The sequence below is a fragment of the Nanorana parkeri genome, unplaced genomic scaffold, assembly GCF_000935625.1.
Source record: "Nanorana parkeri isolate BGI_ZX_2015 unplaced genomic scaffold, ASM93562v1 scaffold539, whole genome shotgun sequence".
Lineage (NCBI taxonomy): Eukaryota > Metazoa > Chordata > Amphibia > Anura > Dicroglossidae > Nanorana > Nanorana parkeri.
Genome location: NW_017306807.1, coordinates 574612 through 587955, shown reverse-complemented (window position 1 = coordinate 587955; position 13344 = coordinate 574612). Strand labels below are relative to the sequence as shown.

General features: G+C 39.4%; 1 protein-coding gene across 2 annotated transcripts in view; it reads left to right on the top strand.

The window, feature by feature from the left end:
- NHS (NHS actin remodeling regulator) overlaps positions 1–13344 on the top strand; it is a 199161-nt gene that overhangs the window by 164778 nt on the left and 21039 nt on the right. For both annotated transcript variants that reach the window (XM_018561729.1, XM_018561728.1), the window contains exons 2-3: positions 7864–8016; positions 11752–11882. In XM_018561729.1, the coding sequence (XP_018417231.1) occupies positions 7864–8016; positions 11752–11882 (284 nt within the window). The remainder of the gene's footprint in view (positions 1–7863; positions 8017–11751; positions 11883–13344) is intronic.

Below are 13344 nucleotides of genomic sequence, written 5' to 3'. Positions count from 1 at the left end.
CAGTGCCCCCCCCCCCCCCCTAGTCAAGATCCCCCTCACTTAATTGAGGCAATAATGTAGCGAAGGCGCTGTGCCATACTTATAGTGAAACTGTATGCAGACGTCACAATATTACTAAAACCTAAGGCTGGCCATTCACTAACATTTTTTTTTCCATGTAGCCTACAGGCTGAACAAAAAAAATGTAACCTCTATCCACGCTAAGCATGGATGGACAAATTTCCCAGTGCCAGCTATTGTATTTCACTGCTGCTGCTCCAGCAGATGATAAATAACAGGGCAGTGTCTGGATCAGATTGGACAGTGTCTACATCTGAACATTGTTGGACCAACTCCTTTGACAAAGATCGACTGAAAAATGATCAACAGGCCCAACCATGACCCAAACTCATTTCATCAGGAACTGGCTGAAATTTGGTCCATATATGGCCAGCTTAAAGTGACATTAAAGTCATACCCCCCTCCCCCAATGCTGCTTTAAGGACTTACCTTAAATGATTCCTCTTGATCCGATCATTTTCTTCTTTCCAGTAGTTTTTAGCAATCCCTGCTGCACTGGTGACGGTCTCTGATCCAGCGCTGAGTGCTGTGTCTTCTGGGTCCCGCAGTGTCTGTTCGCGTGCACGCTGCCAGCTGCGTGCATTGACTTACACTGTGTCTCTCCTCTTCTCCCTGCCGAAGATCTCTACTGCGCATGCGCCCGCCCAAAAATCCTTCATGGCCGCTCGAGAATCTTCAGATCTTCTGACAGGAGCGAGTGGCAGAGACATAGGTACGTTTTTACCTATTTGGTAATTTTTTTTTTTCATGCTTCCTAGCAGTAGATATATGCAAAAAAATGAAGGTTTAATTCTACTTCTAAGTGATGGTCATGATACATAATTATTTGCATGTTAGTACATTTACCATGTTTACATAGCTTCCAACAGCCCCTTATTTAGAATGGCTGTCCCTCTTTTGAAGCCAAATCCCTCTTTCTTCATCAGATGTCCCACTTGGTCTGAAGTATTAGTTAACTTTCAGTAGAATTATACTACACTAAACCTTTCATCCATCCTACATATAATTGCATTTGATATTTTAAAAAGCCAGCTTAATGGAAAAAGAATGATAAAAATTAGAGCACTTGTGGGTTTAGCCAGTCATTACTGGTGTATTACTTCTTCATTGATTATGTAACTGGGGGTATAGAAAAAGTGTGTCCTATGCCTTCATACTTTGTGTTAAAAGGTATCCCTCTTTCACATCTCTAAAGGTTGGAATGTATGATGTTTATGAAATCCATTCAAGGTCATTGCACTTGGCTTATCAAAGATGGCTGTGTGATTCATTGTTGTCCCTCCCCATGTTTCTGAAGTCTTACAAAAAATACTATTTAAGCTAGTTGATTGACCTAACTGTAAGCCAAAAGTAGATAGTGCTGCAAGAATGCATGAGTGACAGACTATTATGCTAAATATATGAATTTTAACATGTATGGTAAATATAACTGCACGTGAGACGTTCATATCATAAATCATTTTATATTTAAACATACCAACAAGTATTTGTAAGGATGGGATTGTTTACTGCATTATTTTTACACTGTTTACTCTATTTGTCATGGTATAAAAAAGGTGGAAGTTACTGCTGTATAAATGACAGTAATATAATAACAACCACAATCCTTATAATAGGCAAGGAAGGAGAAAATCTCCACCTGTGTGCTTGCTAGAGGATTTACCGAAGAAACATTTAAGGGTCTGATCTTCAAAGAGAAAGAAAATATATACAGTATATAGTTATATATCAATGGTTATAGTTATATAAATATATTATAGTTATAGTTTTACATACTGCATAGTAAAGGCCTAAAACATATCTTCTGGCCAGTATTTTACCCAGTGCTGGTAGTATTTGCCACTGGGTTTTTGACAGTTAGTTCACTAAAGCATTGTGTATCACAAACTTCTTCTTTTTTTTTTTATAGAATACTGTTTTCACCTTTACTCATACTTTATGCATCTCAGTGTGGCTGATCTTTTTCATCCTCTTTTAGCCACTTCCTATCAACATGCACTCGCTCTAACATCAGATGCATATTACACCTCTAAATCTGTTCTCTGATGGTGGCAGTGATGGACCATATCTGCACAATGTGTATTGCACAGCCGCCTGTAGCTACTATCAAAAGCACATGTAACAGGTTGGCAATGCAGGACCACAGTTGGGAGACAATTGTCCACCCGTAACAGAAAGTGCCTTAACAAGGACCTTTATGGAAGGATCACCAGGTATTCTTTTATCAAATGCATCTAAAGATTGAAATTTTTTGTAAAATTACATTAACATGCTACAATTTAGAGGAGATTTTAGAGATTTTAAACTAATCATTTCACTGACCCTGACACTTGATGCATGCTAACACAAATACTTAATCTTACCCCTGCAATTATCAACACCTAACCTTTCCCCAACCCTAAAATGTAAAGAAGAACTCTGGGCAAAGAAAAAATTGTATGCTTGCACTACAAGAGTTAGGTACTCGTTTTGTCTAGGGGACTCAAATAGAGCTGTTTTACTTACCTAATCCCGGCTCCCACTCTCTTCCCCCTCCTCTCTGGCTATGGACTCTCTCCTGGTGCCCTCATGTCTAATGCAGGTTTATGGACCTGCATAAGACGTAATAATGTCAGCGGTCCTAGACCATCAGAGTGAAGGGGTGAAGAGGCTGCAAGGACCAGTCTAGCAGCTTGGAGGAAGCCGGTGGGACTGAGGATCAAGTAAGTAACATCTTTATTTGAGTCCCCTAGTCAAAACGAGCGCTTACCCATTGCAATGTGGGGGTAGCCCCAATGAAAGGGTAAGATTTTTTTTGCCCTGAGTTCTTCCTTAACGGTTAACACTTAACTTGACTCTAATCATAACAGCCAAAACTTATTGCCAAATATTACCCATGATACAAACACCCGCCATTGAATCTAAATGCTTTGCTTCTGGATGTCGGACAGGCAAGGCCATGCCACCCTGTTCTAAAATAGGCACTATCATCTCCTAAGGACACCAGGCTTTGGTGTCCTACTTGCAAAAATTCTGTCTTTGCCAATGTTGCAATAAAATCACTTTGTAAAAATGCTACTGTTATGAATATCAGGTCACTTTCAATCTTACATTAATTTCTTTTCTGGGAAGTCCAAAACTCCAGCAAAGGCATCATCAGTCATTTTGTATTATTCTAGTTGCTCTAAAACAATGAAACATGAAACCTCATTTGTTACTCTGAAGTCTGCCACAGGCACATAATTCTTCTTTCCACAGTCATAATAAATATATCTGATGCAACATAAATATGCATAAATGTTATTCAAGTAGAAACTTAGTTCATGTCAATATTTCAGTGGCCATGTCTCTAGAAATACAATGAATATATTGTGGAAGCCAAAAGTGGATGGCAATATGTTAATGAGTATAGTAAATACAAAGAAAACATGTCAGTGCTGTGAGGGAAACCCATGAAGTACAGCAAAATAAATAGAGCAGAAATGCTACTTGCTTGCCCTTTGTATAGTTATTATTAGAACAAACACGCTTGAATGATCCAAGAAGCCAAACTACCTTCCAGCATTTCAATGTAGTGCAAGCACAGCATGAGGTTCTGTGTACCTTACACACACACAAAAATCTTCACAGTGATCAGAGCATCCACCTTGTCAGATGACCCGTAGCTACCCATCAGCACACTATATCATATTTTACTTCTATACCTTTTTTATAATGAAAAGGATGGATGACAGCGATGTATCATTTTGTTGAAAGCTTACCACAAAAGAGCTTAAAGAAAAACATTCAATAAATAACAAATTGTAATGATCAGTTACTCAGACCCCTTCTTTAACTATTTAGCCCTGCCTGGGGTAATTAATACATCATGTTTAAATAGATTACTGTATTTATAAGGTTAATTGTAAAAAGACATTGCATTGACTTGGACAGCAATATCCCTCTGTGACATCCCTCTGGGTATTTTGGAAAATCTAGGCATCCATATGGTCTGGATTTAAGATGCAGTTGGAAATGATAATGCATTTGTTGTTTTGTCTATTGTTGTTTTTGGGAGGGCCATAGCATAGGAAAAGGAACGGCGAAAGTGTTACAAATGTTTTTGAGTTTCCTGTACCATACTTGCCCATTGGCAGCAATTTTATTCAAAACAATTGTGGATTGTGTGTTCAGAAAACCCCACTATTGCAGCTTGATAAGTAAATAAAAAGTGTACTGTACCCTATCAGTTCTTTCTAGATGTTTTTGGCATGTATTGTGTGTTAATTAGCTTAGTGACATTGGTGTTGTTATTGTGAAATAAGGCATTAAGCCTCAGTATTATCTCCTCTTGGAGTGTCATGATGCATAACATGAAGTCAGTCCCGACTCCATGCTCATGAAGATGAAAAGCTTAAGTCTTAAAAAAAATGTGTTGATGAGAAGCTTACTTTACCAGGAAGTGCCCATAGACGTCATAACTATGGGATGGAACAGGCACGCCAAGGAGATTCATATTGCAGAAGCTGGAGATTAACTGGGTTGAATCTTGTGGACAACTGCTGCTGTTTGCCCTGAGATAGAGTCAGTACAAGGGGTTCTTTGGAGACCTCCATGCTTAAGTTACACACCTGCACTGACAAGATTGCAAGAAGGTAGCACCCCATGTTGCATTTTTTTATATTATACAGGATGCAACATGAAGGGTACAAACACCGCTACTGTAGCAGGAGGACTCAGACTCCAAGTTGGTGAACAGAGAGGAGATCATGGAACACAAGACCCTAAACGTTGTAAGAAATGAGAGATACCCATAGTTACCCATTCTAGAAATCTGACTTCTCTCTCACCCAGAAGGATGTGTAGTGATTTCGGGATTTATGGGAGGTTTAAGTCTAATAAAGGGGTATTGTGGGCTACCGACTTTTTTAAACTTTGTTGGGAACAAAGACTCCTTCCATTTATAAATGTATTAAAATTTAAAAAATTAAAACTGTGTAGCCTTATTAACTAACTTAGGGGTGTCCCTAGCCTATTCGCCACCTGAAGAGAGGGGATTTATTTGCTGGTGGTGCAGAGTCACGGTGGCGGGGGGGCAGGTGCGATGGTGTATGTGCGATGGGGGGCAGTTAGATAGTGCTGGTGGATCACGCTAAGCTCTGGCTTGGCTTTAGCCTATGTCCCACCCAGCTCCTGGCAACAAGTGACATCAGTGAGCTGGGCAGGAGTTGGCCAGGACACCTGCCAGAGTATCCCAGGTTGCTAAGAGCCCTTACACATCTCCTCACCCAGCTCTTAGCAACCTGGGATGCTTTGGTCGTAAAAGGGGTGGCAGGCACACTGCAAACATTGTGCAGCAGAGTGGCAACAGTCTTAGGCTGCCTCACTATAGGGACGGCCCTAATTGTACTTTGCCTTGTTGTATCTTCCCCCTTATCCTGAGCTCCACAAAGAGAAGCCCAGCAAAGCAGTGAGAAAGCTGCATCCTGTCCGATTAATACCAGTTTGATATGCCTGATCTAAACCTACCATACAGGATTACAGATGTGAATTAGGTGAACTTCAGTGGAATGAGCTTTTTATATCCAGTTATATTAATTTGCTATCTTCCTGCAAAAAAAAAATAGACACCGACAAAAGTTACATTTATTTCGTTATTCTGAAGTTTTTTTAGCCTCAAATGATTCTTCCATTTTTAATTGCAAGGAAATTCCAGAGCAAATACAGATCCAAAAGATGCCAGAGCCAGCTATTTATTTTGGATGACAGAGAGAGTCTGTATTTGTATTGTGTTCATGTGGAGTACTGTAGTTTATCAAGTCTAAAATTAACTCTTTGATGCCAGACAGCTTGGTTCCTCTTTGAAAGTTATGTCTGGAGTTAAATATTCACAAGAGATATCAGTAGAAGAACAGCCATAAATCACAAATGACATGCAATGCTTCCAATACCTTTTGTGTGCTGTTTCCATGCTCTGTATTCTTCTGCCTAAGCTAATATATGTTTTGTAAATACATTATGTGCACTTAATTATAATGGTTGTTCAAATATGTCAGCAACAAATAGGTAGACTATTAATTTGATAGTGCCTTTCCTACATGTTGTTGATCAGATGCACATCCTCAGATGGATTTAGCTGTTGGAGTTTGGACAGCCCTTGAGGAAGCTTAGGTTATTGCGGTATAATAAATAATGCTTATTTATTTAGTTTATTTATTGCTTATTTAGTTGTTTTTTTTACTTTAGATCATGTAATTTGCAATAGTATAGCAAAGTCATCATCAAAAAGGCACAATAAACATGATAAGCAGTCTTAGATATAATCTGTGGATTTGGTTTAAAAAGAGTAATATCAAAACCTATTAAATGAACTGGATCCCTATGCATGCATGGTGGCCCCACTGCTTTCTGGAGAATGTAATGCTCTCAGACACTCATGCTTGAAAATCAAAAGAAGATTGCTACATTAGGGAAAAGAACAAAGGGGTTAATAGTGCATATAAAACGAGATAAAAAAAACAATTTTACTATACTATAAAGAAATGTGAACAATTCTAATTTGAAATACTGCATAAAAACATCAATTCCCAATCATCCAACTAATCAAAGCCATGAAAATCATATGAACGCCAAATCAGTCATTGGTAAAACAGGAGCCATCACAGCAGGGAATATTATCCCTCTGAAGATGCAGATCCAAGTCTGTTTAATATAAGTATATGACAAGTGTTGTACCTACTGAGTGGTACCAGGCCAAGAACTAAATGTGAAATGTGCAATAATTAGTATAAAATTATATTAGAACTATATGATCTAATGTGATGACTGCTGTTATACCAGTGACTTAGGGTCATACAGTCTTTATAGCTGAGTTTGTTGCTGACTGATGTATTTATATAGCATTTAGAATACAGATTGTACACTTATTTCTTAAGCCCTCGTTCACACCTGAACGTTTTGTAGCGCGTTCTACGCTCGACGAACGCTCTACAAAACGCTCAAAAATATAAATACCATTGTATTCAATGGTCTCGTACCCACCTTGGCGTATTTCCGCCCGTCCCTAACGCGCTACAAAACGGCCCACGCCTGAAAAGGTACAGGTACTACTTTGGGCCGTTTTGTTGTGCGTTTCCATTGGGATACAGCCAAGTAGCCTTCGGAAACGCAACTTTTTTTACCGCGAATCGCGGTAAAAAACGCGCAACGGACGCACATATGCAATACGCCTAGGTGTGAACGAGACCTTAATATATAGAAGTTGTTCTTTTCTATAAGCCCCAAGAGGTTTCTAAGGCTTCTAGGAACATATGCCAGATGTGGTCTTATTTATTAAGGCTCTGCAATGTGCAGTGTATGTGTGCACAGTTTTACCCTACAGCAATCAATCAGAATACAGTACATCTTTTAACTGGCCACTGACAATCCTTGTATATTGAAAGCTAGGTGTTTCTTGATATTACTATGGCAAAATGCACATATAGCAGCAAATGTTCCAGGAGCCTCTAGCAATATAGTACACGTTTGGGGGAGCAATCAAATCCTCCATCAAACATTGAAGGTGTTACTTGTTGTACTTGTTACTAGTACCGTGTACTTGTTATACGTAACACTTAAAACCAATAAAACTTTATTATTTGAAAAAAAACATTGAAGGTGTTATTGGCTGCTATTGGGTTAGGAATATAAAATGGCATAGTAATGAAAGCGTTAGATATAATACAGCAACATACAGCTTAATGTTTTGAGTCTGCATGGTACAGTTTGTGAAACAGCTTCTTACATGACCTATCATGTCTAATCTACCAATTATTAATGTATCAATAATTATGTCTTTATAAACAGCTGTATCGAACTTGGATGCAGAGAGCAAGCTGAGCGTGTATTACAAGACAACTTTGCACCAGCAGAGGAACATCTTCCTGCCAACCACTAGACCCCCTTGTGTGGAAGAGCTCCATCGCCATGCCAAGCAAAATCTGCGTTCCACACGTAGAGGTAAATCATCACTCCTAATAACTAACTAGATCTCATATTACCTAATGCATTTATACTGTTCCTAGTTATAAATACACTTTAATTATTGAAAGATTACCTGCTGTGCAGAAACATGCCACTCAAAAGTGGCATGTTTCTGCACAGCAGGTCAAAAGTTTCAGTCACTTAAAGTAATGCAGATAGGGACTTGTTAATTTACTATGACTTTCCTGATCTGCATATTCTTTTCTGGGTCAGTGACTTAGAAAATATTTATGTCAATATTCAGCATATAAGCATAATATCTGGACAACTAGTATTTTCGTAATGACTTCAGCAATATCAGCCCCAATATTTCTTTCATGACAGGTTTCCTTTAAACATGTGGCTGAAACTGGGTCACCATGTGCTTTTTAAGCTGCACGTTCAGCTTTGATTTTTTAATTTGTTAGTGGCACTGCAAGTGATTAATGTTCTTCTAAACAGCTGCAGCCATAAATCTGATTTGCACAGCCTCCCAAAGGCAGAGGTGTGTATATTTGACTTTTATTAGTAATTGGAAATATTTCTGCAAAGGCTAGAATATTTTTGAATTGAATAAAACTGCTGCATGTAAATTGGAAAGGAATATTCAAGAAATGATGTCTTCATGTCAGCTAATGTGGGATCCACTGTTCTGGCTTCTCAGCCCTGCAGGAGTAATTATATCAGAAAAGTGTGGCTTCCCAGTCTGCGCATTATTGCTGCAGTAAAAGCTTCATGTGACAAAGGTATTTTCATTTTTCAAAGTACAGTCCGTGAGGAGAAGGTGTACTCAGCTTTTAACATTGTAAAATCCCTATCATACTTTCGCATTCTCCAGTCAATCATGTGACTTTTGATGAGGCCTGGAAAAAAAACAGATGTCTGAGACTTCTATCACCCATGCCTTTTTACTGATACTCTTTACTGGGAGATGGAAAGAGTTATGTTTAAGTTACAGCTGTTTTGGCAAGCCTCTTGGTTACTTAGGAAAACAATTTCATTCTTATAAAGTGCAAAACATGATCTCTTACCTGCAACAGCTGGATTTCTCATTGGAGTAGTGAAGTTTCTTTTCACCTTTCTGTATGAGATGGTAAGGGATGAACCTAGAAGAGTGGGTTACTAAAAAAATTATATAGCTACCTGTTTATTTTTGGAAAAGTCATATATGAGACCACAGGGTCCTCAAGAATACTTCGGGAGGTACCTATTGTTTTTTGCTGAATAAAAGGCGCTGAGCATACATATCAACTCCTTTTTCTTAAAATTTTCCATTTTTAGTTACAGTGATTCTCACTGTAGGCCTGTAAATCTAAATCCCTTTATGGGATTTAGATTTACCCATAAAGGGATTAGACTTGGACTTGATTTAGTCCATCAAGTCCAAGTTTTAATAGGTTGGACTTGATGGACTAATGTCTTTATTCAACCTCAAATACTATGTAACTATGTAATGTTCAACCTAAATGTTTTTATGAAATGTAAAAAAAGAGCACAACACATGAAATATGTCTAATTGTGTATCCCTCCACTGACAATCTTATATGACCTATGCTGAGACATTGATTATATGGACTTTACTGACCACTGTTTATTGACTGGCTGGTCCTGCTTGAACATCAGGTAGTTAAACTTTAAATGCAAACCAAAAGTAAACTGCTTGCTTCAAAACACAGAGATGTAGTTAAGGTTACCATAAGTCCTCATTTCCCAGGGAGGGGAAGACAGTCCCAGGAAACAAACATCCCCAGCGGCATCCCTGGGAGCAGTGAACTGCAGTCATATACAGTCAATTTTGCACATACTGTGATGGCTGCCTGTAGAACTCTGTGTCACTTAGGGGTCTATTCACTAAGCTGCCGTAGGCAGCCGAGTGAAACACCGACCTGAAGTGAAGTGAGCCGAACGAAATACATTTTTGCCCATAGAAATGCATTGCTAGATTCCTATTGGCTATTTCAATTTGCAATAGCCAATAGTAAACTTGCATTGTACCCCCCCTCTGCTGATGGACCTGATGGAGAACTGCAGCAGAGGGCGGGTACAATGCTAGTTTACTATTGGCTATTGCAAATTGAAATAGCCAATAGGAATCTAGCAATGCATTCCTATGACCAAAAAGGATTTATTTATTTTCTATTCTGACACAGGTCCGTATCAGAATAAAAAAAAAAAGGAAAAGCAGTGTCTCTCTCCTGGGCGGCCGGGAGTGGGAGAGTTTGCTGTCTGGAGATCAGTGTCCCTGGTTAGCTGGTAACCAGGGACGCTGATCTCTCTGCAAGTGGCCGGAGCCAGCTACAAGATCACGGCTGGCTCCGCCCAGCTTTCAGAAGCAGGCTGTCGGCCAGCTTCGGCTTTCAGCGCAGCTCAGCCGAGCCGAGTCATATGCCTCCGGCTCAACTGAGCCGCTTGGCTAAGTTCGGGAGCTGTACGGGCTATTGTGAATAGCCCCTACAGCAGCCCTTCGGTTCTTACTGAACCGAAGGGGTCCTGGGGCCGAAGCTAGCCGAAGGATCGGCCGAAGCTATGGCTAGTTTATTTATTTAACCACGCATCTTCAGCCGCTCCCACTCGTAATTTGACCGCTCACATGATTTGCGGCACATGATTACTCTCCTTATAGTGCCAAGGGCACTTTATCTTTACATCTTCAATGTCTGCTCCCTCTTCCAGATGTCTGGGAGCAGTTGTTTCAGGGTATGCTAAAAATGGGGACGTGATTTTGGGGATGTAGCTTTAAATGGTTGTGTGCTGTTGTGGGTGTGACTACAAGTGGGCGTGGTCAGTAAGGTGTCCCCAGATTTAATTTAGAAAATGTGGTAATCTTAGATGCAGTGCTTCATTGCCCTTGTTTGGATTAGGGTGTGGCTCTTTTCTGCTGAAGTATTAGTCACCAAGGTAATTTGGCAGAGATTATCAGGGTTATTCACAAAAGGGTGAAGAGTTTGGAGAAGGCAGGAGAAGTGAGCAATCTATGTCAACATAGGTAAACTGGAAAGTGAGCTGAATTGGAGAATGTTTCAAGTTCAGCTATGTTGTCCTAGATTGCTCACTTTTCCTGCCTTCTCCAAACTCTTCTCCCTTTAGTGAAAAGCCTTGTATGTGACCAATGCTTCAGCACTGGGCAAGTGACCAGGCACCAGATGGGTGTTCTTTTTTACCTTTTTATATGATTAAAAAGGGCTCAATGTATTGATAAAGGTCATATGGGTTTGTGGTTAGCTTTAAAGTGCATTTCGACTTTTGCAGTCAAATTTGTGAAAACCCCTCTATATATTATTTATTCACACAGCATACCGAAAAATAATTTGTAAAAAACCTTTTCAATGTTTTGTTGCAGCAGGCAAAATGGCTGTATCCAGGTTTTTTTCAGTACTTTCACGATGATCTGTCCTTACAGAAAGACTTAGGACTGAAATTTGAGGAGTGTGTTTCTCTCATTAACTTCATTAACATACAACAGAGAAGCCCCTCACCCCTCACAACCCTACCTAAAGTTACATAAGAGAGAGATGTAGAAATGTTAACCCTTAAGAAGCCATGAAACCCTAACCCAAGTAATAGCAATTTAAACTGCAAAAAGTATATGTTTAATTTTTTTTAGCTTATAATATGTGAATGACTGTATGCTCCTTCATGGGGAGACTGATATATAGATTCTGTGTACTGTATAGAGAACTATAAAAATAAATGATTATTTACTGAGTCCTGTTTTTGCTTTATCAATAACAGAGCAGCGTGCCCGAGCAGACAACAGAGAGAGGCGGTTTCTGGGCTCTGTTTTTGCTGCTCCTCCTCTTCCTTCCTACCCATCAGCTCATACTCTAAAGAGAAGAGAGGTAAAGGAATGTGACCATCAACCAGTAAGCCCTATTTTCTCTGTATTCATATATGCCAAGGTTCCTATATATTTTTTTGGTTGACTGGTCATACAAGTCCTGGTTTTAGAAAAAGTAATTGCTTTTTTTTCGCTAGGGGCTTAAATAAAGGAGCAATACTCCCCCTATCCTCAGTCCTGGTGATCGGTCTCATCTGCTCTCACTGTGGTATTTCCCTTGGTGCCCTCACGTCTAATACAGGTGAATGGACTGTATTAGACATGATGGCGTGATGAAGACTGCCGGAGCCTGGGGGAGAAGAAGGTTCGGAGACCGGTCTAGCAGCCAGGCAGGATCAAGGATCCATTGAGTATTTCTTCTTTATTTGAGCCCCTAGAGAAAAACGGGCAGTTAACCATTGCAGGGCGGGGTACCCTAAATGCAAGGGATCATTTTTCTAAAATCTGGAGTTCTTCTTTAATAATACTATTAGACATAATCTTACATGTTGTTCAAGTCTCCAAATGATTGATCTACTTGAGATTCTCGACTTAAAGTTTTTTAATATTTGCGAATAATAAACATTACTGGTAATGAGGTTAAAATGTATGTTAAATAATTCCTTGTTTCTGTCACTGAAATATCTATATACTGTAGTATCTATATACTGTCTAAATGTAGAAACATATTATTGAGAAGTGATCCCCACCCACGTAGACATGCTAAGGTGAACACAGAAATGCTCAGTGGAGGACATTGATATCTGATCATGGTATCTCTGTTTTCAAGTTGTCATGCTATCAATCTTCTGAACATTTTTCAGTTCATAACAGAATAAAGTGTTTATCTTTATAGGTAATACAACTGAAGTTGAAGGTCATCTGTGTTCTTAAGGATAGAGAAGATGATTTTACAATGTCCATATCCCTGACATAATAAGAAAGTATACCTAGTATGTATGATGCTTTAAACTAAAGTGGGAAGCTAACCAAAAGTGTTAGTTTAGTGTCAGGTGAAGTCTGGGGAACTAAGTACTTTCTGACTTCTTCTTGCCACCATATAGTTTTAAGTATTCCCACTCACCGTGGAATTGTCATTCTCCTTCCATAACATTAAATGAACACTCACAGGAAGACTGGGCCACCTTCAGCTTATAATGACTGAAACAGGTCTGGGAATTCAAGTGTACTGATCTCACCTCAGGAATCCCTTAAAGGGGTTTAAAGTATATATAAAGTAAAAATGTATTTTTAGGTTTTGAATAGGGGTGTTCAGGATATTCACCATTTCTATTTCTCCTGCTCACCACTGGAACAGAAAACAATGAGCAATCCAACATTTTTACTGTTCACTTTGGAACAGGTGATGAGGGCAAATCTTTGAATGGTGATAACTGTTCTGGTGACAAATGTCTAGGAGGGGATTTCCACTTGCTTTGGGGATAGTCCCTAGGTGCTTCCATACCAGGAAAACTCCTCAGTGGGATACAGACAGCTCCGCCTCTGAC